Genomic DNA, 23,036 nt, shown 5'->3' on the forward strand with positions numbered 1-23,036 from the left:
GATTGTTTACATTGGATTCAAGATGGCCGCACGTGTGTTGTTGACATAAGAGAAAGTAATTTGTGTGACGTAAAAAACCTTTGAATTACGCGTAACATAAAGGTGAATATATAGGTTTTTTTTGCTAAGTAACTTGGATCATAGGGGCTTGTAACAAACCTTTCTTTGTCTTTCTTTTCCAATTCTTTTTTTTGAAGAAGCTTCACAATTCCAAACTCAACTTGCAGCTGACACCCACCCAGCCTTGGCTTGCCCTTTGGCTTTGGCTTTGGCTAGGAGGTCTGCCCAGCCCTAGACCTTGTTGCATCAATTCGTTATTATATAGAACTAAAATTAGCTTTCAAATCTTGAAATTAGGTTAGGTACATAACCATTATAGGGACACCTAAACTGCAGTCGCTCCATTGTGTCAGTTTTTACTGTGAAGATGTAAGTAGTCTTTCACTAAACAACTTTACCGTGTAATTGATATTTAATTAGGGCAAAAAAAGCATTTCAAGAATAGTTCAGTGAGTGAGAATAATGGAACCTCTTATGCAGGTCTATTTGCTCGAATAAAACCTTATAGTGAAAAAAATGAAATATCAATGAAAAGCTTTTAGGATTAAACTAATCCAGCGAGGACTGGTTTTGGCTTGTTTTCAGCGCTCCCTAAAAGACAGGCCTGGCTTACAGCGCAGATAGATGTAATTTTTGAATCAGTATTCCTAAAAGCAGACATAAGATAAAATGTTCAATTTTTCGTTTTTCAAATTTTTGTTGATTTTTTGCTCTAACTTTTTTTCTAGAGTAAATTTTGCGGTCAGAAAGTGGGACTGAAAACATGGCTGATCAGCCGATGGAAGAAGGGCGCTCCGTTAGTGGGAAACAGCGCCGCCGAAAATCAGGTCAGTGTCGGTATCGAAACTCATGATCAATTCACACGAACTATAGAATAGGAATCTAGGTAGATAGTTAGATCAGATCAGATCTGAAAAGTCCATCAAGATAAGTCTAGATTTTAACAAATTTGCTGGAGGAGGCCCCCAGATGTCCTACAGCGCCAGCTTTGAAGTATTGTTAATGCTTTTTTCTGTCCCCCTTTGAAGAAATCCTCGATCCGCCCCCTGGCTATGGACTCAATTCTGTACCCCTTCCCTTATTCACGATTGAAGTGTGAAGTGTGGACGATCAGTTTTTAAAAGCCTACTGATAAAATGTCTAATGTCTGGTGTTTGGTCTGGTGTCTGGTGAAGCATTGAACATACATGTGAAGTTTGGATGCCCAGTGTTTGTAGTAGTTCATCGTCAATCCAATTCTAGACGATTGGTTTTTGAAAAAACATCGAAAACAGTTTTTCATCTGCCCGCTATTCTTTTTTAGATCAACCGAAGAAAAGTTTAAAAAGTTCAAAAAAATCATCGAACCAAAGCCTAGCCACACAAAATAGCACAACCGCGGTCGAGGAAGGGGTGGATGCTGGTGCGATGGAGATTTCCGAAACTCCGTCTGTTGTTACTAGCGAGGCCGTCATTCAAGTCGACTCACCTCCGATTGTTGTCCCCATACCTGAAGGAGAAGGAACAAAAGAACCTGCTAGAAAAGAACCTACGAAACGCCGCGCGTCGAGAAAGTCACTGATATCGAAAGAGAACCCGGTTTTTATCGATATCGATGATATTGAATATAACAGCGATGAGGAACCGAATTATGGTATGTATTCACTCCTGAATCACGGGGGACTGAGTAAGATTCTACATGAGTTAATGACTGAGTTAGAGAGAGACAATGGACTCTGCCTCTTACTCAGTAGAATTGAGAAGTACTGGGAAAATTCTACCACAAAGTAACGTCGAAATTGGTAAAATTCTACCCCGAGTCGGTGTCTTATACTGAGTAAAAGTTTGTGAAATACAGTAGATTCTGTCTCTTAATGCAATCAAGTTGAGACTGGTAAAATTCTACCCCGAGTTGGGATCAAATACTGAGTCAGAGTTTGTGAAATACTGTAGACTCTGTGTCTTACTCGGGGTTTAAGTAAAGACCGCTAAATTCTATGCTGATTTAGCGTCGAATACTGAGCCGAAGTTTGATAATTACAGTAAACTTTGTTTCTTACTGTAAGAAAGTTAATGAGTCTGAATTCTACCCCAAGTTTGGGTGAAAAACTGAGTAAGAGTCTGAGAAATACAGGTATTTGAATGTTTTAATAAGATAAAAGTCTTTGAGCGTGTCCCCTACTAAATCCGTACGCCGATATCGATATTTTCAGAACCGCCGGAAAGCGACAGAAATTTACCCGACTTGAAATATATGATCGATACATTGAACGAGGACGTGGAAGATTTAGCGGCCACAACGGCGCCACCTTCGTTATTCACTCGCCCAGAGCACGTCGATTCGTATAAACAGATCGCCGATTTACGTTTGCAAATCGAAGAGGAGGAAATTCGTCGTTACGTCGAAGAATTCGAACAGCGAATCAAAGATGACGTTTTAATGATCGGCAGTATTTCACTGGACGAAATACAGGTAGAATCACCCCTCCTGCACCGCAGGACAATCTGCAGCCTGGAATCATCCCTTCCCACGGGACAATCTGTAGCCTGGAATCACCCCTTCCCGTGGGACAATCTGTAGCCTGGAATCATCCCTTCCCGCGGGACAATCTGTAGCCTGGAATCACCCCTTTCCAGGACAATCTGCAGCCTGGAATCACCCCTTCCCCGGACAATCTGCAACTTGGAATCACTCCATCTGTTCCTCAGTCTACGGACTGATCACCCCCACATCCCCTTCAGACAGTCGGTAGCCTGAAATCCCCTGATATACTGGGTACCCAAGCCTAAAATCTACCTCTCCTTCAGACAATCTGCAACCTGGAATCACTACCCCCTCAGACAATCTACAGCCTACAATCCAGAAACACCTCTTTAGACAACCCTACTTTCCTGAAACCGTCACTTTAGAAAATCTACTTTGCTAGGAACCACCCCTACTGACAATCTTCTGCTTAGAGTCATCACTTTAGACAGTGTTATCTACTGCCTGGTTGACGACTATGGAACTGGGTGTTGAACCTGCAGGATTTGATTGTTGTTTTAGGATGAAGAGAAAAGACTTCGCAATGAACACGTTCTCTACCAGTCGCAGGAGGCGGAACGGGCGCGAACGATCCAAGAGGAAATCGTCGTACGCGAAGAACTGGCGAAAAAACACATCGCTGAAATGTTGAAAGAGCATCGAAAACATTTACAAAACAGAGAGGTTTGTTAAAATCACGGACCGTTTACTACAGAAAGCAGGGTTCTACAGATCAGGGGAATCTGGGAATAGTTAGGGGATTTGAATTTTAGAATCTTGTTGTTTTTGCTGGTAATGGGCGGCGCAATGAACTGCTAGAAAACGAACAGCTCCTACTGAGGATATCTTATGTTTTAGTCAGGGAAATATCACAGGATTTTGGATTCCCTGAACTGTAAGAACCCCGGGAATGAATTCGTTCACAATGCTATGAAAAAGTTTTACTTGGTCTGCGAATGTTTGAGGTCGTAGTTATGTAAATCTGTGTTTTTTGTATTTCATTCAAAAGGTGTTGGCTCAGCAGAGAGAGAGAATTCTCAGAGATCGTTTGCACAAAGCCTTTCGACAATCCGAAAATCGTCTTGTGAACATTTTACAACGCAGAAAAGCTGAAATACAGGTATTTGTCGTACAGAATAGAAAACAAATTTTAATGGTCTTCGACTGATTTCATAGTTTGATATTTTGCGAAAAAGAGAAACGAATTATCAATTTTTTTCCATTTGTTGATTTGTGTCTCTGACGTGTAGGCGATGTATGGAGATTTACAAGTGGCTGATGGAGACTATGGAGGGAGTAAGGGCAGACGTTGGAAAGTCGATTGGACAAAAACTCCGCAACCCGTTCAAGTAAAACTGAAATCTCTTCGCGGCGTCAAAGATAAACTTCCAGGTAACGTTGTGAAGCGGTTTATTTTGAAGTTTCAACATCTCTGCATTGAGACACTTCGAAAGATGCGTAGAAAATGATTGGGTTAAGCAATAGTTTGAAAAGCTAACTTACGAGCTAGGCAAGATTTTAAACTGAACTACATGTCCAGCCCTTGCAATTGGGTCCATAGTCATGGCTTAGACCACTTTCAGACTGCTTAAGACCATTTTAGCTCTATAGCCAACCTAACAAACTACTTTAGGCCGGACTTAAGATTTAAGACCACTTTTGGACTTGTAATGACTATAAGACCACCCACTGGGTTGAAACTGGTATATAAAACCGGCCCGAGTTAAGGTTGATTTTTTTGTGGTTTTAATTTTTCAGGTGGCCGCTACGTGATCGTAACATCTTTGTACGATCGTTTGGGCGGTCATGTGTTAAAATGGTCGAATTTAAAAGGACAAAAGTGGGGTGGCTCCACTTTACCGACGAATCATGACGGACATTTCTACAATACAGAAATCCGGGTAAAATTCATCTCTAGTTTCCACAGGTGTCTGGCGCAAAAACCTTTTGCCTCAGTCCCTTATATGTTTATACAGACCTGGCTATAGCTACTATTTAAGATTTATTCATATTCTTTACATATATTTTACATTCATGTTCAAGAGCTCATACTCAAAAATATCTTAATAATCTAAAAATCAAAATGATTTTTAGCTCATTTAAGTTTAATTATCGTTTTTGGAGTCAAATTACTCCCATTTTTGATGAAAACACTACAACCATAGATATCAGGTATTCTGGTCTTATGTACCTGTAGATCAAATATTGAAAAACAAATAACAGTATCTTAGGTTCTAGATAATCAACTAATGATATTTTGTGTTTTTTTTAGATTGATCAGAGCACATTCACTGTATTACCTTCCAAGCCTGCTATCCGCCCCAGTATGGTATTAATGTTTGAACTGTATCTATTGCGTGGAGCCGTCGTCCCAACTGACCACATCGTCGGCTGGGGCTGCTTCCCGATCTGTGACGCCAATTTCGAAGTCATTGAAGGAAAGTAAGTTAAAAACTTTGAAACCGACTCTGCTTTGATACAAACGGTAGCCCTAGTAGACCCATCATCCCGCGAAGGACTTTGAACCTGATGGTGTCATGAGATACTGCCACAGTACAAATCCCTACCCTAGTAGACACATGCTCCCTTAGCAGGAATTCTAAGCTGATGACATCATGAGACTCTGTCACAATACAAACCCTTACCCCAGTAGGCTCAACCTCCCTTAGCAGGGATTCTAACCTGATGACATCATGAGACTCTGCCACATTTCAAACCCCTGTCCTAGTTGACACATCCTCCTGGGGTTTGAACCTGATGGCATCATGAGACTGCTGGAAAACATCATGGGACTGCTATAGTACAAAACCCTGCCCTGGTGTAGATCCATTCTGTTTCAATGAGATTTCTACTTTCATTGATCAGGCAGTTTCTTTTCTTATTTCTTAATGATAACATCATACTCTGGGAAAATGCTTAGAATATTTCATGGATTTTGCTTTTCTTTCGAATTTTTTCGCAGATATAAAGTTCCGTTGCTGCGAGGTCCGATGGATTATAGAATCGACAAACATGAAATCGTCGAGCGACTGGTCTCTACGGATCTCGATCACTGGCTGTGTAACTTCTATTTCGAGATCGTTCGTTTACCCAGGTCAGTATCTCAAATATCTCGAAAAAAATATATCATCTCCTTATACAAATAACAAAAAGATATATTTTCGCGGGATTTTTTTTAGGTATCTCGGTGGACAGAAAGAGTTCGAGGTCGAGTTGCAGTTCAGTTCGGCCATGTTGAATTATCCCGATCGCGTGAAATATGCCGAGGATAACCGTGATGGGGAGGATCCGGTCATCGGATCGGGACTGACAGCAATCATGGAGGACGATTCTCCGAGGTAGGTCTCGATACCGCTGATTAAGATTGAATTTTGAAATATCGTGTTTTTTAATTACGCGTAACATATTGTGAAAAAATAAAATCTAATTGATAGAGCCTAAATCAATGAATAGTGTGTAAACCCCTTTGTGCTTCTACACTGTAGTGCAGTGTATATAAATGGGTGATTGACTTTGCTAGTACACTGCATTGCGGTGTAGCAATTTAATGATTGTTTAGTTCTGTGAAAGATGGCAGCATTGTGTAATAAGCTAATGATACACCGCACTGTGGTGTAGATGTACTTAAGCAGTTTGCCTTATATACAACGCACTGGGGTAGAATTTTCCAAAATTTTCAAATTACCCCCAGGGAGAAATTGTCCGCACTGAAAGGGTTTTAACGGATTTATTTTCTGCATTCAGGGAGAAATTGACGGCTGGTAGCAGCGGTGGTGGCTCGGAGAGCAGCCTGGACGAGCGACGCGCCCCGCCGCCGTACGACAGCCACGGAGAATTCGTCGATCGTAAACCGCCGATATCGAAGTCGACCGTCGCGGTTCACCGCGCCGCTGATAAAATCGACGCGCAGTCAATCAGCGACGAGAGCGTTGCGTGGGATCGACCGACCACCGGCGCAGTCACGACGATGTTCGGCTCGAGAGCGATACAAAAAAGAAAGATGGCCGATTCTGACTCGAGCGATAGCGAACAGGACGAGGAGATCTACGTGTTGGATAAGAATAAAGAAGAGTTCAAGTCAATTGCTGGGCATCCAGGACTGTTCTATAAGGTAAGAAAGTGAATATTTCATTGAACTTTCAATTTTGCTTGATTAGAGGAGTCATTGTTTTACCCATTGACTTCCAGTGTCAATTGCTTAACCACTGATGATAGGAGTCATTGTTAAACCCATTGACTACCAAAATCAATTGCTTAATCGACCAATCATAGGAGTAATAGTTCAACCTATTGACTCGAGATTGAATTGTTATTGACTACTGGATTCAAATGTTTAATCTCTTAAAGACTGGTGTCGTTGTTCAGCCTCCCGTCTACAAGAGTACCGGTATTACTATAAGATTCATTTTGTTTTCATAGCGTCATTTGAATACGAACCCAGCCGACACGTACCACAAACAACTGTACTCTCTGTTACCGAAAACACCGCTGTTGACTAGAAAAAAACCTAAACGTCGATTGACGAGAATGGAGGAACTTGAACTGCATACATTCAGTGTTCAGTAAGCAAAAAAAAACAAAAGTTACTTTTTTCTTTTCTTCTATACCTGGGGACACTGGTCCCACGGGGGCATGTCATGTTAGCTGGAGATTCAAAATCAAAGATAAAGGTATCGTACGTACCACCTTTCTTTTTCTTAAACGTGGTAAGCCTCTGTGACAGTTTTGGGCCAGGAAGTTGGACAAATTTGAAGCCCAATCTTCGTTTTAAAACCAAATGTACTCAGTAGTTTTATTCTTCTATTTGTTATCATTATTATTATTTCAGGCCACCGTTTTCCGACAAGGGCCATGTGAAATCCGCCGGTCGCGAGAAACTCGACTACGTCACGCGAATGTTTTTATCCGAACTCGGATTGTCGCAGTGGCGCAGCGCCGAATTCTGGACGATGATTTTCCTGTTTGTTTTCGTGTTTTTCTTGCGGATTTTTGTACATTACATTCTTCAATGGGTTCTGCTGATGGCGATCGGTATTCCCGTCAACAAGTACGTTTCAATTTGACTCTACAGCCATAACGAGATCATCGATAATCTATTGAGCTTTCCAGTGCCAACCAATTTCTTACCCTAAAGTGCAGGAGAAGATTTGAAAATTCCACCCCAGTGTGTTGCATTCAATGTGCATAGTGCTAAAGTACATCTACACCCTGGTGCGGTGTATCTGTTATTTTACTGTATCTGTTACTGTTATTTCAAAATGTTTGAGAGGTTCTGGTATGGGAACCTCGCACTAATTTACAATACCGTAGGTAGAATGATGTTCAAGAGGGGAAAAGAAACCTTGAACTTGCTAAAAACGCCCTGAGTGGTGCTAAGTGGGTGGTTGAGGGGAACTAAAGTCTACTGTGCAACTGGATTTTGAGATATCAAATTTCTTTTTGATTTTCAGATTTGAATATGTCGGGTACACGGTCAACTTGAACTATCAAAGCACATTGTTGAAAACAAAAGAAGAAATCGCCATCGTTATTCTTGGTTGCCTCGGCAACATCATCGTCTTCTGCTTGTTGATCTGCATCAGTTACGCGTGTCAGAAGATTTTGTCATCGTTTCCAGATCTCGGCTCGAAATTTATTCTCGTTTACGGAATTTCTACGTTCCTTGATGCTATACTGATTGCTGTTGTCGACTGCGCGCTTCTGGTAAGCACCTCGTACACATACAGAATCCAACTTTCCCCTCCTCTCCCAAAAATTCTCATCCTAAAAATGTTCTGCTATCCCTGAACATGATCTACTATTCCTAATGATCTACTATCCCTAACATTACCTATTGTCCCAAAAAGGTCCTACTGTCCCTAATAATCACCTATTTTCCCAAGAAAGACCCGCTGTCCCTAAAAATGACATACTGTTTTAAGTGCTCCGTTACCTTTACTGTTATTCTAACTTTGAATATTTATTTTTTCAGCGCTTTCAGAATCTCGGTGGCGATCAACCGATTGCTGATTGCGCGAAGTTATGGTGGCATTTCGTGCGTACTCAGGGTACAGGTCTCGGAGGTGTATTCATCACCGCGTTTCTGTATCTGTTCTGCATGTTCTTCACCGCTTCCATCCTTTACATGTACTTCTTACGGTAAGCAAGACAGGGCGAGCGTGGAGTAGCGAGCTCATCTTCACAGGCTTACATTGTCTATCATAGAAACCTTTTTTCAAGTTTTCAATTCGAATATTTCATTGATTTTCCAGGCTGCACAATAACGGACGAATGCTCGATATTTTCTGGCGTCTCCATGGTGAGGAGTCGGCGTTCTTCTTGCCGTACGACCTTGAAATGTCGAACTACGAGTTGAGTTTCCTGTGTCGTAAAGCGGAACAATTCCGCGGTGAAGAGGGCGCCCGTCGTAAAGTGGCCATTTACGATTATATCTGGGAAGAAGATGAGGTAAGAGCATAACAATGTCTTGAAGCCTTGAACACATGTGAAGGGTGGATGATGAGTTTTTGAAAGTCCTCTACAAAATGTCCAATATCTGATATTTGTAGTTCACTTTCAATTATTATCTCAAGTAAAGCCCTGGTTCCAGTTGCACAGTCGTGACTTAAGTCAAAAAGTGGTCTTAAATCTTAAGACTGGTCTTAAGTTGTTAGATTGGCTATAGAACTGAGTTGGTCTTAAGTCTAAGCCATGACTATGCAACCGGCCCCTGAAGACAATGTGATGTGCGGATGGTCATTTTTCAAAAATGTGCTGATTAAATGTCTAAGTCTGGTGTTTGTAGTTCATTTTCATTTATAAAATGCTCGAAAAAGTGAACTACTGAACACATGAACACATGTGAAATTGGAGTTTGCAAGATTGGCAATGATTTACCTGAAGCGGTGCAGGCTTCAGGCTGTAAATTGATACCTGGCTGCATGGGAAGGCCTATGTAAAATTCGATTTTTTTATTCATTGTTTACGAACAATTTTTTCAGATGATCGATTCTGTTTGGGACAACGAAAGCGTGACGTCGTCTGAGCAACGCAACACGAAACAGGAAACAACAACTCACGTTTCAATTCACACGATTCACCTCGATGGCTTACGTGAACTGTATCGTCATTTCTTACGACTTCCAGATGGCGCCATTGTTGAGGTACAGTGAAAGGTTGATTTGATTGGAACACTAGAGGCACCTGGTGGATCCTCACTTACCACAGGTGGTATCCTCTTTAGCCACAGTAGTTGATGCCCTACTGTACGCTAGCAGCACCTGGTGGATCCTCACTTACCACAGGTGGAATTGTCTATTGCTGCAGTAATTGATGTCCCACTGCACACTAGCGCACCTAGCAGATCCTCACTTGCCACATGTGGAATCCTCTATTTGCACGCATGGTGAATCCTCACTTGCCACAGTAGTATTCTCATCTACAAAACAAAGCCTTTACTTTCCATGAACTTATTTTCTGTCATCAATTTCTATCGTCAAAATTGTCACTTCTTTTCTCGTATTTCAGGTGTTCGGTGAAATGGCCATCCCCGGGTTGGGCAAAGACATCACTAGCGCTCTCACCGAAGGTGCTCAAATGATGGAGGATTTGAAAAAAACGGAAATCAACACGAACAAGGTACGAATACTGAATATCTTGAATATATGATAGAATAAGCGAGAAATACAGTAAACTGTCTCTAATACTCGGGGTAAAGTTGAGAGGTTTCTACTGGTGTCTGGTCTAATACGGAGTGCCAAATACAGCAGTCCCTTATCCTGCCTCTTACTGAATTAATCAATTAACCAATTGTAATCAGTCCTAATTAGCCCGAAAAACTGCTTTTCTAGGGTCGGCGTCCGATGACATCTTGGACGACGAGCGGACTTGAAGCGGATGGCACGTTCTTCATTTCGACAGGAGACATCATCGGCACTACGAAACCTCTCCCAACGACGACGACTAAATCTGACAACGACTCCGATTACAAGAAAAAAGAAAAATAACTTCATAAACAGGAACTCAAAATACCGTTAAGTTTGATTATTTATTAAACGAATTTTTTCGATTTTTCGTTCAACTGCTGTAAACTCTAGCTTGCTGCGTCGGGTACCAACGTTTTACAAACACTAACCTAGTTTCCTGATCCTCACCTTAAATGAAGACTTAAAAACTAAACTAAGGCCAAAAAAAATTGATACCTTGTTTCTCCGCTCTGCTGAGCTGTAAAGTTGACCCGGCGGCCGCCTATCTTCCCTATACATTACTTTTTTTTAAATCGTGATCAATTTTACCATAAAAGACCCGGCCGCTAATGAAATAAACTGTTTACAAATTTTATCATATTTTACAAAAATGACCCGGCCGCTGCGGAGAAACAAGGTATCATTCTTGTTTAGCCTAAGGTGAAATATTTATGGTTCCGACACTAGCATGGTCGAGTTTACTGTATGAATGTACTGAATGAATGTATAGCTTCTAATACTTTGAACGATGCTATCCAATGAAAAATCCATCGAAATATCATAGTATATAAGTATTATTATAATCATTAGTATTAGTATTAAACTGCTGAATCATATCGTATTTTGTCAAAACGAAAATTGTTTTTGTGATAAAAATTAACTGCTGATGAACTGTTAAGAGAATGAAAGTTCAAATCATTCTCGTTATTTCAACGGTATTCCGTCCAATGATTTTATGCATGTATTTATTTATTGATTCGTTATATTTTAAGTAGGGACTGCAATATAGCGCGTGCAATTCACGATTCAGTATTGATATATATACTTCGATCTCATGTTTGAGAAATATTCATGCTTTAATTTGTGATACATTTTTCGACCTATCAATCACTTTATATAATAATGTATCGTACACGTGTACTAACTTTACTTTAGATGAATTGAATGAGGTATTAATAATCGCTATTTTACGAAAAAATTATTTTGAAATTATTATCATTCTCGAATACTGGTAATTCGTCATATGATTCTATGTTTATTGATTGTTATTTGTGGTGAACTGCTGGTCAGTTTCGAAATAAATTCTTGCACGCTATAACGTGCTTAGTAGACATTAGTAAAATGCTGACGTTCACTATTTCTATTTTGAAAATATTGTTAGTTCATGATTATTCAACCAGGGGCGGATACAGGGGTGAGTTCCGTTGGTTCGAACCCATACCTTTTATCGTCAAGTGTCCTTTTCAAAAAGCTTCCTTCTTTTGCGGTGGTGCTATTTGATTCTACACAGTATAGTAACAATGTATTTCACGGGCCGGTTTCATAGTCGAGACTTAAGTCCAAAAGTGGTCTTAAATCTTAAGACTGGTCTTAAGCTGTTAGATTAGCTATATATGTAAAAGAGTCTTAGACTAGTCTTAAGTCTAAGTCATGACTATGGAACCGGCCCCCTGTAGCCCGAAAATGTCTTAAATGTCACCTAAAAGTGACACCTGTAAGTGTTACATAAAGGACATATCAGAGTCTTGGGTAACTGATATCCTGTTAATTGCTTATTGTTCTCAAGTGGCTACCCGGTGAAAGTAGACATTTTAACTCGTAAGTGGGTTGAAACGGTTTTTAGATTCAGGGCTTTCGATCAGTTTATCTGCGTGTCCAGTTGCCGTGTATCGCGTTGGAAAAGGAATAGCTCTAACTAATCTGACTGCATGCATGTTGATTCAAGGTAAATTCATAGTATTGATTAAGCTGGTTACGGTCCATCGACGCTTCCTGTGTACACTTCTCTAACGATGGACAACGGCCATCATGTCGGGGAATCCCCGCAGCTAGAACCACATCGTACCGTAAGTAGGAGACGTCCATCGCTGGTATCCGCTATTCATTTTACATATACCCTCGGGTCTCCACCAGTGATCATAATTGGACACGTATCGTCTTTTATCGGCGTCATCGGCGTGGCTCAGCATGCATAAACGACACCAGTAATATAAACGACGGCCAGTGAGCATTTTACCCGTTCCTTTCCATCGGAAATATGAATTGTATAAATGATCGTTTTTGTCTAATCTGTGCAGATATTCGGCAAGTTGTTTCGGAGACTCGAAATCGTCAACGTGTATGAACGAATGTGGAGGAGCAACGCGTTCATAATCATCTTTATGAGCGCCGTAAACTATTGGTACAACATCCCGACTGAAAGATAGAATTAGAACGGGTTTAGAACAAATCTCTTAAACGGTTCCTGAAAGGAAACAGAAACTATAAGCAGAATTGATGTTTCACTCCCCTCAATCTCTTATTCGAGAAAGTGTCATTAGCAGGTTTCGGTACCTCAGCCTCAAATTTATATTTGAACCCATACCGTGGCTTTTACCACTCGACTACCGAGAAAGATGACTCAAGATGATACTTACGATAAACCGTTCAAAAAGAACTTTTCCGTGATGTACTCCCTACAGTTAGAGTTCTCGAAAGCCAGGTAGAATTTGTAACTCGAGTCCAACAGATGAAAACATTTTCTGCCCAGGCGTCTAGGACATTTCCGCGTACCGCATCTGCCGTATATATCCACACTGATGTATTTGGACAGTTCTTCAGCTAGTTTCATTCGCTCATTTTTGTCGTAACAGTTCGAAACGAACCAGGCGACTTTCTTCGTTTTACCTGCGGCGTAGTTCCTTTTGAGAACTTTAAAACGAACTGATTCGTTGTAACGTACAAAAAGCCCGTGCGGAACGGGAATGGTCGAGTCGCGTCGGTAAGTAACCGTCCAGTTTATACTCGATTGATAACCGGTTCCGTAGTGTAAAGGAGTGTTTAGTGGGGATTCTTTGTTTAACATCACTTGTATTTGATGTTTAGGTCTGGGGCCCGATGGTTCCACGGACCCGATCGCGGAGCGTTCAATCACTATGACGTCAGCTGTTCCGATTTTAGAGCGGTCTTCGGTAATCTCGCAAGTATTTATTGGACAGCGCAGAAACGGGTTTAGATTGCGTCTAGGGAGTAATGCTGTTTTAAATCCACCCCACAATAAAAACAATTTGAATTTCCCCAGTTTAGATAGTTTGACGGCCTGTTCGGGAACATGTTGCAGTTGGGCGGTCAGTCTTATATCGTGATCCATCTCTGGCCATATCGCGGACGGGTCTGATAGAGGTACAAGTCTAAGGGCTTTTACGAAGTTTAAAGCGCGCCTACGAAGATGATCACTAGTATTGCTGCGTTTTTCGGACACTAATTCACTGTCATTCCGACGGTTGCCTGAATCACCAACAGCTCCGCAGACGATATCAGTACGATTCGAAGACCTAACACGCGTTCCCTCAAAAATGATCATCATATCGGAAAATACTGCTCTTGCTTTTTGGATTCTGATACTGTTTAACGCGCAGACGATCGCGCCGATGACGACAACGACCAGAAAGTACACACGTAATCGTTTCATCGACGAGGCCCGTGATACTTGCTTTAGATATGACGATGATTTCCATAAATCTTCGAATATCATGTTAACTAACATAGAAAGAGTTACCCGTTTTGCACAACGATAAGTTAGTCTAGTCGGATTGGGTGACGAACCCCTCCGAATGACACGAAGAAGTTTATGGAGCACTTCGTTAGCGGAAATCACAAAAACAGATCGGGTAAGGATCAGCGTTCGTCAGAGATCATCATATTTTCGTTTGCCATCAAAACAAAACGTGATCCTATAGTTGCACCTCCTTCTTTTCTATGACATGAATTTCTGTCGTTTCCCTGGTGATCGAGCTGACGGAACATATAAACCGTAAATGAACAACGTACAGTTTTCTCTAGACAGAACCGAAGAACACTGACTCAAAACTTTATTCCTCAAGCACATATATAAACAGCCAGAAATAATCGGGCGTGAAACTCCGTGAATCCCTATCGCGGGATTATACTTCACAGTTTATCTATTTTGAAATCTGATATTCAGTTTAACAATACATCATAGACATTATTCAGTACTTGACGATAGCAGCAATTTAACCTTCGACAAATTATATACATTGAACTTGAATATTTCAGATGCTCGTCCTTTCTCAACGCTGGATGGCCAGATGAGGTATGAATTGAGATGAGGTAGTTTTTGAGTCACCCAATTCTGTGGCAGACCCTCCCTGAGAGAGATGGAAGCGGATTTTGTATTGGAATCTACTTCGTAGTGAAGTTGATTCATTGTTCATTATTCCTCATCCAAAGACAAAATTCGCTTCCAACGCGTTAAATCTACAATCAGTTCGCGTATTAGACTTTATGGATAGAAAGTTCGGGCCTCCTCCAGCGATTGGACTCGAATAGCGTAATCTATGTGCAGATACCAGTTTAGACAAGGGTATATCGGGTATAGACATTTGAACTCAAAATTGGGATCCTGGATGTGTACTGGGATTATGCGTGTCTCCAGTTGAGTTCGATTAAATCTAGTTGTGTTGATTCAAGAAGACCAGCTCGTGTAGATGTGGTTGCTGCCTACGTAGCATCACGAAACATTCACCCAGTCCTGGCAGTGTGGCTGTCTCCACAGTGATCAACGTTGCCCTACGATCCTAAAGCGTTACTTCAGACACAAGGTTCTTGTCGAACATAAAACGGTGAATCTGCTTGTGTCGGGTATAAACACCCCATCGCGCTACTAGGACCACAGTGTACCGTAAGTAGGAGACGTCCATCGCTGGTATCCGCTATTCATTTTACATATACCCTCGGGTCTCCACCAGCGATCATAGTTGGACACGTATCGTCTTTTATCGGCGTCATCGGCGTGGCTCAGCATACATAAACGACACCAGAAATATAGATCACCAGTGAACACTTTACCGGTTCCTTTCCATCGGAAATATGAATTGTATAAATGATCGTTTTTGTCTAATCTGTGCAGATATTCGGCAAGTTGTTTCGGAGACTCGAAATCGTCGACGTGTATGAACGAATGTGGAGGAGCAACGCGTTCATAATCATCTTTATGAGCGCCGTAAACTATAGGTACAATATCCCGACTGAAAGATAGAAAGAACACGTTTTTTAGTAGATCTAACAAATCTTTTAAGCGTGAAATGAAAAGGGCATTATATTTTATCTTAAAATAGGGATTGTCCCCATTATTTATTTATTTGGCTGGTAAATTTTGTTTGATTTTTCGATTGAGTGTCCCTTACAGACCCACCACACCTGCAGGGAGCGAAACAGGGGGCATTATTAGCAGGTTTGATGTTATCTCTCTCAATCCACTGAGTTCTTCCAAGTATCATTAGAAGGCTTCGGTATATCTGCCACCAAGATTCGAACGCATAACGTGTGGCTTTTTACCACTCGGACGCGAGAAATGTGACTCAAGATTATACTTACGATAAACCGTTCAAGAAGAACTTTTCCGTGATGTACTCCCTACAGTTAGAGTTCTCGAAAGCCAGGTAGAATTTGTAACTCGAGTCCAACAGATGAAAGCATTTTTTTCTCAGGCTTCTGGGACATTTCAGAGTACCGCATTTGCCGTATATATCTACACTGATGTATTTGGACAGTTCTTCAGCTAGTTTCAGTCGCTCATTGTTGTCGTAACAATTCGAAATGAACCAGGCGACTTTCTTAGTTTTACCTGCGGCGTAGTTCTTTTTGAGAACTTTAAAACGAACTGATTCGTTGTAACGTACAAAAACTCCGTACGGAACGGGAATGGTCGAGTCGCGTCGGTAAGTAACTGTCCAGTTTAGACTCGATTGATAACCGGTTCCGTAGTGTAGAGGAGTGTTTAGTGGGGACTCTACGTTTAACATCACTTGTACTTGATGTTTAGGTCTGGGGCCCGATGGTTCCACGGACCCGATGGCGGGGCGTTCAATCACTATGACGTCAGCTGTTCCGATTTTAGAGCGGTCTTCGGTAATCTCGCAAGTATTTATTGGACAGCGCAGAAACGGGTTTAGATTGCGTTTAGGGAGTAATGCCGTTTTAAATCCACCCCACAATAAAAACAATTTTAATTTTCGCAGTTTAGATCGTTTAACGGCCTGTTTGGGAACGTGTTGCAGTTGGGCGGTCAATCTTATACCGTGGTCCATCTCGGGCCATATCGCGGACGGGTCTGATAGAGGTACAAGTCTAAGGGCTTTTACAAAGTTTAAAGCGCGTTTATGAAGATCAGTAGAGTTCTGACTAGAGGTAGTTGTTGAATTGCTGCGTTTTTCAGATATGAATCCACTCTTATTCCGACGGCCTGAATCACCAACAGCACCGCGGACGGTAGCAGTACGATTCGAAACATTACGCTTTCCTTCGACCGCGATCGTCATTTCGGAAAATATCGTATTTACGTTTTGAATTCTGATACTGTTTAACGCGCAGACGATCGCGCCGATGACGACAATGACCAGAAAGTACACACGTAATCGTTTCATCGACGAGGCCCGTGATACCTGCTTTAGATATGACGATTTCGATAAATCTTCGAATATCATGTTAAATAACATAGAAATAGTTATTTGTGCACCACTAGAATTTGATTGTTGGTGCGACTCGAGTTTAAGTTGGGTGACGGGCCCCTCCGAAAGAGACAAATGAATTCAGTGAGCATGTTTCGTTAACTGAAATCACAAAAACAGATCTGGTAAGGTCCGTACGTAGTTCTTCATCTTTTCGGGCAAGAGAATACGTTAAAATTATGTTTTTCCTTGTGTATTTTCACACGTCTGCACGCGCCCGGCTCTGTAGATCAGGCTTTGTAAATACATGTAGATTATCCGGTTTTTTTCGAATTCTAGCTGTAACCTCTCTCCGGTGCGATATTTTTCTCCCAGCGGAAATCACACTGGCTCCTGAATACGCGGGCATCATCATTTCAGTTGACGATTCATTTTTTTCTTTTCTGCGACATGAATTACCTTGAACTTGACGGTTTTTAGATATTTGTACTTCCTTCGCATTATTAAAACATGACGCGTGGAATTGAGATGGTCGTAGTTTTTCAGTCACCCGATTCTGTTAAAAATCCACACTAGTGAAGTTGATTCCTCGGTATGTTTTCCCATATCCAAAATCCGCTTCTATCTCTCTACATGTTAAAATCTATAATATCGCGTGTGTTTGGTATTTCTATATATATGGATCAGAGTTCAACGACGAGTTCAAGATAATTTATTCTATAGGAAAAAACGATATAGCCAATAGGACATAATGAACATCTCATAGCTAAGAATACAAACAGGTTCGTGAAATCATGCGAGGTAGTTTCGTGTCGATAGAATCGTAAAAAAAACTAGCTTTTCCAAGACGGACAATAGCTCAGTTCAGAACGCCGCGGCAAGACTGGGTCAAGGCCGTGGCGCGTGTGCGAGCGCGTACGCGTACGCGAGCGGGCACTGTCCCCGGTGCCCGCTCGCTAGATGAGGACTCCACACGCGGAGAATTTCAGTTTGTACCTTGGTAAACTTACATCATAAGTCATTAAACAAAAACTCGTGTTTTGAAAAAAATACTTTTGTGAAGATCTTTGAGATTGTAAAGCGCTTTTCAAATGACAAATAATCATCATTATTATCTATCTATTTGGCAAAAAAAATATCAATAATTTACTTTTGTGGATTTGTTTCGGTATAATGTTTCTAGGTGAGCAGGGCCGGCCCGGCGGTCGCCAGTGTGTAAGATCCTGACCGTCAAGTGCTGCCCCTATGTATATCATTAGCGGTGAAAACGCGAACTAACTCGATCACACAATATTCTTACTGTGGCATGCAAGTAATAGATAGTTCACACATTCTCCGCCAACGATGTATATAGGGGCAGCACTTTACGGTTAAGAATTCCTCCGGTAGTGTGTGTAAATAGTATGTTGTAAATAACGTTTGTTATGTTTCAAAGTGCTTTTATCTACTGTTTTTGTAAATAATTGTAAATACTGTTTCCTTTCCTCCATATACCATGGAAATGGTTGGAGTGTAATAAATATTCGTATTCGTATTCGTATTCGTATTCGTATTCGAATTCGCATAATTAAACATCAATCATGAACTTTCATCAAACAACACTATATTCTATTTCAATACATAATTCAATTGAAGGTCTTTGTTAATCAAAATTGAATTCGCTTTTGAAACGAGATTTAAAGTCACCTTGATAGAATGAGCTACTATTGAAACAGCACATTATTTCAAAGCGACGTCGTTAATTATACTTTGTTGCGGAAATCGTTTTCGATTGGCTACTTAAAAGAATATTGATAATAATAGTAACAAAATTTCTATATAGCGCTAAATCCCATAATGACCCAGAGCGCTTAAAAACAATGGCCTTCCTTTTATAAAACGCGCAATTTTATTAGAAAATGATGCTGCATTGTTTGGGCCGACCAAGAAATCAAGCGAACAACTTCATGTAGGTCAGACGTGATTGGCACCTATCATCACAAATCTTCCTGACACTAGGGACCCCTCGCGCTACTAGGACCACAGTGTACCGTAAGTAGGAGACGTCCATCGCTGGTATCCACTATTCATTTTACATATACCCTCGGGTCTCCACCAGTGATCATAATTGGACACGTATCGTCTTTTATCGGCGTCATCGGCGTGGCTCAACATACATAAACGACACCAGAAATATAATCCACCATTAAAAATTTTACCGGTTCCTTTCCATCGGAAATATGAATTGTATAAATGATCGTTTTCGTCTAATCTGTGCAGATATTCGGCAAGTTGTTTCGGAGACTCGAAATCGTCAACGTGTATGAACGAATGTGGAGGAGCAACGCGTTCATAATCATCTTTATGAGCGCCGTAAACTATAGGTACAATATCCCGACTGAAAGATAGAAAGAACACGTTTTAGTAAATCTAACAAATCTTTTAAGCGTGAAATGAACCAGTCACTATTAGCAGGTTTGTTGTATCTTTATTCTCTCATTCCACTGAGTTAAGTAGTATTATTAGCAGGAAATAAAGGAACCTCTGTCGCCATATCTCAATAGTAGTAACAATATCAAACATTTTCTTATGTAGTGCTGTTTCCCGAGATATGAAGACGAACAGCACATGGCGATATGGAACAAACATTTATGGACGAAAAATTCTGAATAAAATGAATTTTTACTAGCTATTAATGACAGCACAACGATACGTGAATGCTTTGTGATTTAAAAATGTATTGAATCGGAATATCACCACGAACATTCTTCAAAAGGGAATTCCAAAAATTAGGGCAAAAACGGTGACTCCAATAATGATTATACTCACGACAAACCGTTCAAGAAGAACTTTTCCGTGATGTACTCCCTACAGTTAGAGTTCTCGAAAGCCAGGTAGAATTTGTAACTCGAGTCTAATAGATTTAAACATTTTTCACGGTCGCTTCTAGGACATTTCAGAGTACCGCATTTGCCGTATATATCCACACTGATGTATTTGGACAGTTCTTCAGCTAGTTTCAGTCGCTCATTTTTGTCGTTACAGTTTGAAACGAACCAGGCGACTTTCTTAGTTTTACCCGAGGCGTAGTTCTTTTTGAGAACTTTAAAACGAACTGATTCGTTGTAACGTACAAAAAAACCGTACGGAACGGGAATGGTCGAGTCGCGTCGGTAATTAGCTGTCCAGTTTATACTCGATTGATAACCGGTTCCGTAGTGTAGGGGAGTGTGAAAGGGCGATTCCATAGTAAACATCACTTGTACTTGATGTTTAGGTCTGGGGACCGATGGTATAACGGACCGGATCACGTGGCGTTCAATCACTATGACGTCAGCCGTTCCGACTTTAGAGCGGTCGTCGGTAATTCTACACGTATTAACAGGGCAGCCCGAAAATGGATTCGAATTACGTTTAGCTAGGAATGTTTTCTCGAATCCTCCCCACAATAAAAGCACCTTCGATTTTCGCTGTTTAGATGCTAGGACGGCCTGTTTGGGAATGTGTTGCAACTGGGCGGTCAGTCTTACACCGTGGTCCATTTCGGGCCATATCGCGGATGGGTCTGATAGAGGTATAAGTCCTACGGTTTCGATAAAATCTAAAGCGCGTCTATAAAGACTAAAGTGCTGACTAGAGGTAGTTGTTGAATTGCTGCGTTTTTCTAATATTAATCCACTGTTATTCCGACGGTTTTCCGCATTGTCAACATCACCGTGGGTACGATTCGAAACATTACGCTTTCCTTCGACAACGATCGTCATTTCGGAAAATAACGTATTTACGTTTTGAATTGTGACACTGTTTAACGTGCAGACGATCGCGCCGATGACGACAACGGCGAGAAAATAAAAACGATATCGCTTTAACGATGAAGCCCACGATACCAGCTTTAAATATGACGTCGAATCTTCGACTCCCATGTTGTCCTTACGCAGAAATAGTTATCAAACAACGCGCGGCTATGATTTGATAAGCACTAGACGTACGGAGTGGGCGCGCGACGGGTTAAGTCTAGTTGTACGTTAGGTTAAGACCTTCAGAAGACACGCCAAAACGTTTTAGCTATATCAAGCACTCCGTAAACTGAAATTAAATGATAGAGAAATATTTTTCGTTTTTAGTTTTCAACGAAATGCACTCGGAGAAATGATTAATGAATTGATTGGGGTCCAGAAGAAATCGAAAGGCATTTTTCTGATGAAGCAGCCAAGTCAAAGGCCTCTATATGAGCTTACGCATGGTTCCACACTCGGCTTTAGATATTTGCGAAGACGTACATCGAATAGTTTAAATCCCTGTCCCTACGAAATAGCCACCTCAATTCAATTTGAATGCTCAGATCCGGACCCCTAAGATCACAATCTAATTACTATGCCCCTGTCATTTACTATTACATCATTAAGTTTGAATTTTGTAAATGATTTATTTGGTTATATAGAATTCGAGCCGTTTACCTTTTCTGTGATGTTTTAATGTTTTTCTCGCTATATCGTCAAAGCGTCTATACCAGCGAAAAATCACAACCTGATACGTGCAGATGCTTCGCGATATCACTGTGTGTAGAAAAGACAAGAATTAGAAAGTAAGGCAGCAACGAACAATACGTAACTTTGTTACAGCCGTCGATGTCTCCGTTGCAGCTGTTGTCCGTTTGTCACAAGTGTTTCGAATCCAATTATGATTCCTTTCATCAACCGGCTGATGGTTTTTACCAGTAAAATGCCATAAGCAACGACGAGTTGATTGTGTAGAAAATATGACATAGAGCTTCAGTTTATCCTTTTGGCTATCACATCTCGAGCCATGCGTGGAACGAAGATGCTGCTGCAAGGGATTTTTGAGCCATCTTAGTTGAAATATATTTATCAGTCCATTTACAAATAATTCGGGGGCCATCGAGACGTCGGTTGACCACCCGTAGAGCAGAGGCAGCGCAACGAGTATCGCACGGAAAAATTAGACCCATTACTGGTAATGTTTCAGGGGCGGGTCCAGGGTGGGGGTTCACTCTCATGTGATATAAACGTGCGCGGATGCTCTTTGCCGCCGGGAATTCTGGAAAATTTAGGTACATTTTAATGCAATTTTAGTGCATATTACTGCTATTAGAAATACTGTGGACATTTGTCGGATGGAATTCTTCACATGTGATTTTCAAAAGGGCACTTGGTCAGGAAGGATTCGGCCGGATTCGAACTCAATCTTATTATCAAATCTTCCTTTGGCATGCGCGCCAGATTGCAAACGTTACGTGCTTCCCTATTACGTTGACGGTGGAAATGTGAACTAATTTACTCGCATACCGCAGTAGGAATAACCCGTTCGTTGATTAGTTCACAGATTCACCGTCAATGTTATACATAGGGGCAGCACTTGACGGTCAATATCTGACAGCACGGAAGGCGGGCCGGAACCGTTGAATAAAATTCGGCAATTTTTGAGATATGACCTTAACTTCAACTGACACTTCCGCAACCCTGTTATATAAGCTTGTTTATCTATTTGTATTCAAAAACTGAAATTGTTTTTCACTGAGTATTTGAAATAAATCATCTTCTGGAATGAAAGATATGCTGAGGGGGTGATTCTATTAAAACCCGTGCACTGGTATGAACTGTTTTATTCGTCGTGAGTCCTCGCCTGCGCTATCATCGATAATTGTTCTCCTAGTGCGTGCGTGTGTGTGTGTGTGTGTGTACGACAGTGCTGCGCGCAGCTGAATCATCACTAGCTTCATGTCGCGGTACTGTTTGTTGCTAGAGACGCCGCGAGCCCTCAGACTGCCGCCGCTGTCTCTGCGCGCAGTACCGGTGCTTTTTCTTCTTGCTGAACATCGTTTCTCCTCATCCGGCGCGGTGGTGCCGATACCGCGATGGCTCCGACCACGGATTACTTAATCCTCTAGATCAAGTAAGTCGCGTTGAAGTATCCACGAAACCGTTTTGGTCCGTTGTCTAAAAATACGGCCGTTATTGTGAAAATCTATAAAAGGCGTGTACTTTTTTATTTAATCCATATCATGTACGATAGAATAATTGATTACTATCTAATATGTATAGAAAACAGTACTACTGAATCGATAGTAGATGCAATTCAAGT

The 23,036-nt window shown here is 41.2% G+C and overlaps 4 protein-coding genes across 4 annotated transcripts; 1 reads left to right on the forward strand and 3 right to left on the reverse strand.

The window, feature by feature from the left end:
- The first annotated feature begins 11 nt into the window (after nucleotides 1-11).
- Nucleotides 12-11,577, forward strand: LOC141909627 (uncharacterized). The gene is made up of 20 exons (XM_074800140.1): nucleotides 12-102; nucleotides 789-887; nucleotides 1,364-1,693; nucleotides 2,253-2,512; nucleotides 3,086-3,247; nucleotides 3,573-3,683; nucleotides 3,814-3,955; nucleotides 4,322-4,464; nucleotides 4,836-5,005; nucleotides 5,526-5,657; nucleotides 5,743-5,901; nucleotides 6,308-6,674; nucleotides 6,983-7,125; nucleotides 7,392-7,610; nucleotides 8,014-8,266; nucleotides 8,535-8,701; nucleotides 8,815-9,010; nucleotides 9,544-9,705; nucleotides 10,070-10,180; nucleotides 10,393-11,577. The coding sequence occupies exons 2-20, from the start codon at nucleotides 824-826 to the stop codon at nucleotides 10,546-10,548; spliced, it is 3,447 nt and encodes a 1,148-aa protein (XP_074656241.1). The 5' UTR covers nucleotides 12-102; nucleotides 789-823; the 3' UTR covers nucleotides 10,549-11,577.
- Nucleotides 11,578-12,335: 758 nt separating this feature from the next.
- Nucleotides 12,336-14,020, reverse strand: LOC141910389 (glycoprotein 3-alpha-L-fucosyltransferase A-like). The gene is made up of 2 exons (XM_074801125.1): nucleotides 12,924-14,020; nucleotides 12,336-12,702 (listed from the first exon to the last, which is right to left on the reverse strand). Exons 1-2 carry the CDS (start codon nucleotides 14,018-14,020, stop codon nucleotides 12,336-12,338), a joined length of 1,464 nt encoding a protein of 487 aa, XP_074657226.1.
- A 1,149-nt stretch (nucleotides 14,021-15,169) lies between these two features.
- On the reverse strand, nucleotides 15,170-16,991 carry LOC141910390 (glycoprotein 3-alpha-L-fucosyltransferase A-like). The gene is made up of 2 exons (XM_074801126.1): nucleotides 15,883-16,991; nucleotides 15,170-15,533 (listed from the first exon to the last, which is right to left on the reverse strand). Exons 1-2 carry the CDS (start codon nucleotides 16,989-16,991, stop codon nucleotides 15,170-15,172), a joined length of 1,473 nt encoding a protein of 490 aa, XP_074657227.1.
- A 1,977-nt stretch (nucleotides 16,992-18,968) lies between these two features.
- LOC141910391 (glycoprotein 3-alpha-L-fucosyltransferase A-like) lies at nucleotides 18,969-20,857 on the reverse strand. The gene is made up of 2 exons (XM_074801127.1): nucleotides 19,764-20,857; nucleotides 18,969-19,332 (listed from the first exon to the last, which is right to left on the reverse strand). The coding sequence occupies exons 1-2, from the start codon at nucleotides 20,855-20,857 to the stop codon at nucleotides 18,969-18,971; spliced, it is 1,458 nt and encodes a 485-aa protein (XP_074657228.1).
- Nucleotides 20,858-23,036: the final 2,179 nt, after the last annotated feature.

Source organism: Tubulanus polymorphus, chromosome 8 (genome assembly GCF_964204645.1).
Source record: "Tubulanus polymorphus chromosome 8, tnTubPoly1.2, whole genome shotgun sequence".
NCBI classification, from domain to species: domain Eukaryota; kingdom Metazoa; phylum Nemertea; class Palaeonemertea; order Tubulaniformes; family Tubulanidae; genus Tubulanus; species Tubulanus polymorphus.

Coding starts and splice junctions, on each gene's coding strand:
- LOC141909627 (XM_074800140.1), top strand. CDS start 824: ATGGCTGATCAGCCGATGGAAGAAGGGCGCTCCGTTAGTGGGAAACAG. Junction 8,702..8,814: donor CTTTACATGTACTTCTTACG/GTAAGCAAGACA, acceptor TTGATTTTCCAG/GCTGCACAATAACGGACGAA. Junction 9,706..10,069: donor CAGATGGCGCCATTGTTGAG/GTACAGTGAAAG, acceptor CTCGTATTTCAG/GTGTTCGGTGAAATGGCCAT.
- LOC141910390 (XM_074801126.1), bottom strand. CDS start 16,991: ATGATATTCGAAGATTTATCGAAATCGTCATATCTAAAGCAGGTATCA. Junction 15,534..15,882: donor TTCTTCTTGAACGGTTTATC/GTAAGTATAATC, acceptor TCTATCTTTCAG/TCGGGATATTGTACCTATAG.
- LOC141910391 (XM_074801127.1), bottom strand. CDS start 20,857: ATGGGAGTCGAAGATTCGACGTCATATTTAAAGCTGGTATCGTGGGCT. Junction 19,333..19,763: donor TTCTTCTTGAACGGTTTGTC/GTGAGTATAATC, acceptor TCTATCTTTCAG/TCGGGATATTGTACCTATAG.
- LOC141910389 (XM_074801125.1), bottom strand. CDS start 14,020: ATGATATTCGAAGATTTATGGAAATCATCGTCATATCTAAAGCAAGTA. Junction 12,703..12,923: donor TTCTTTTTGAACGGTTTATC/GTAAGTATCATC, acceptor TCTATCTTTCAG/TCGGGATGTTGTACCAATAG.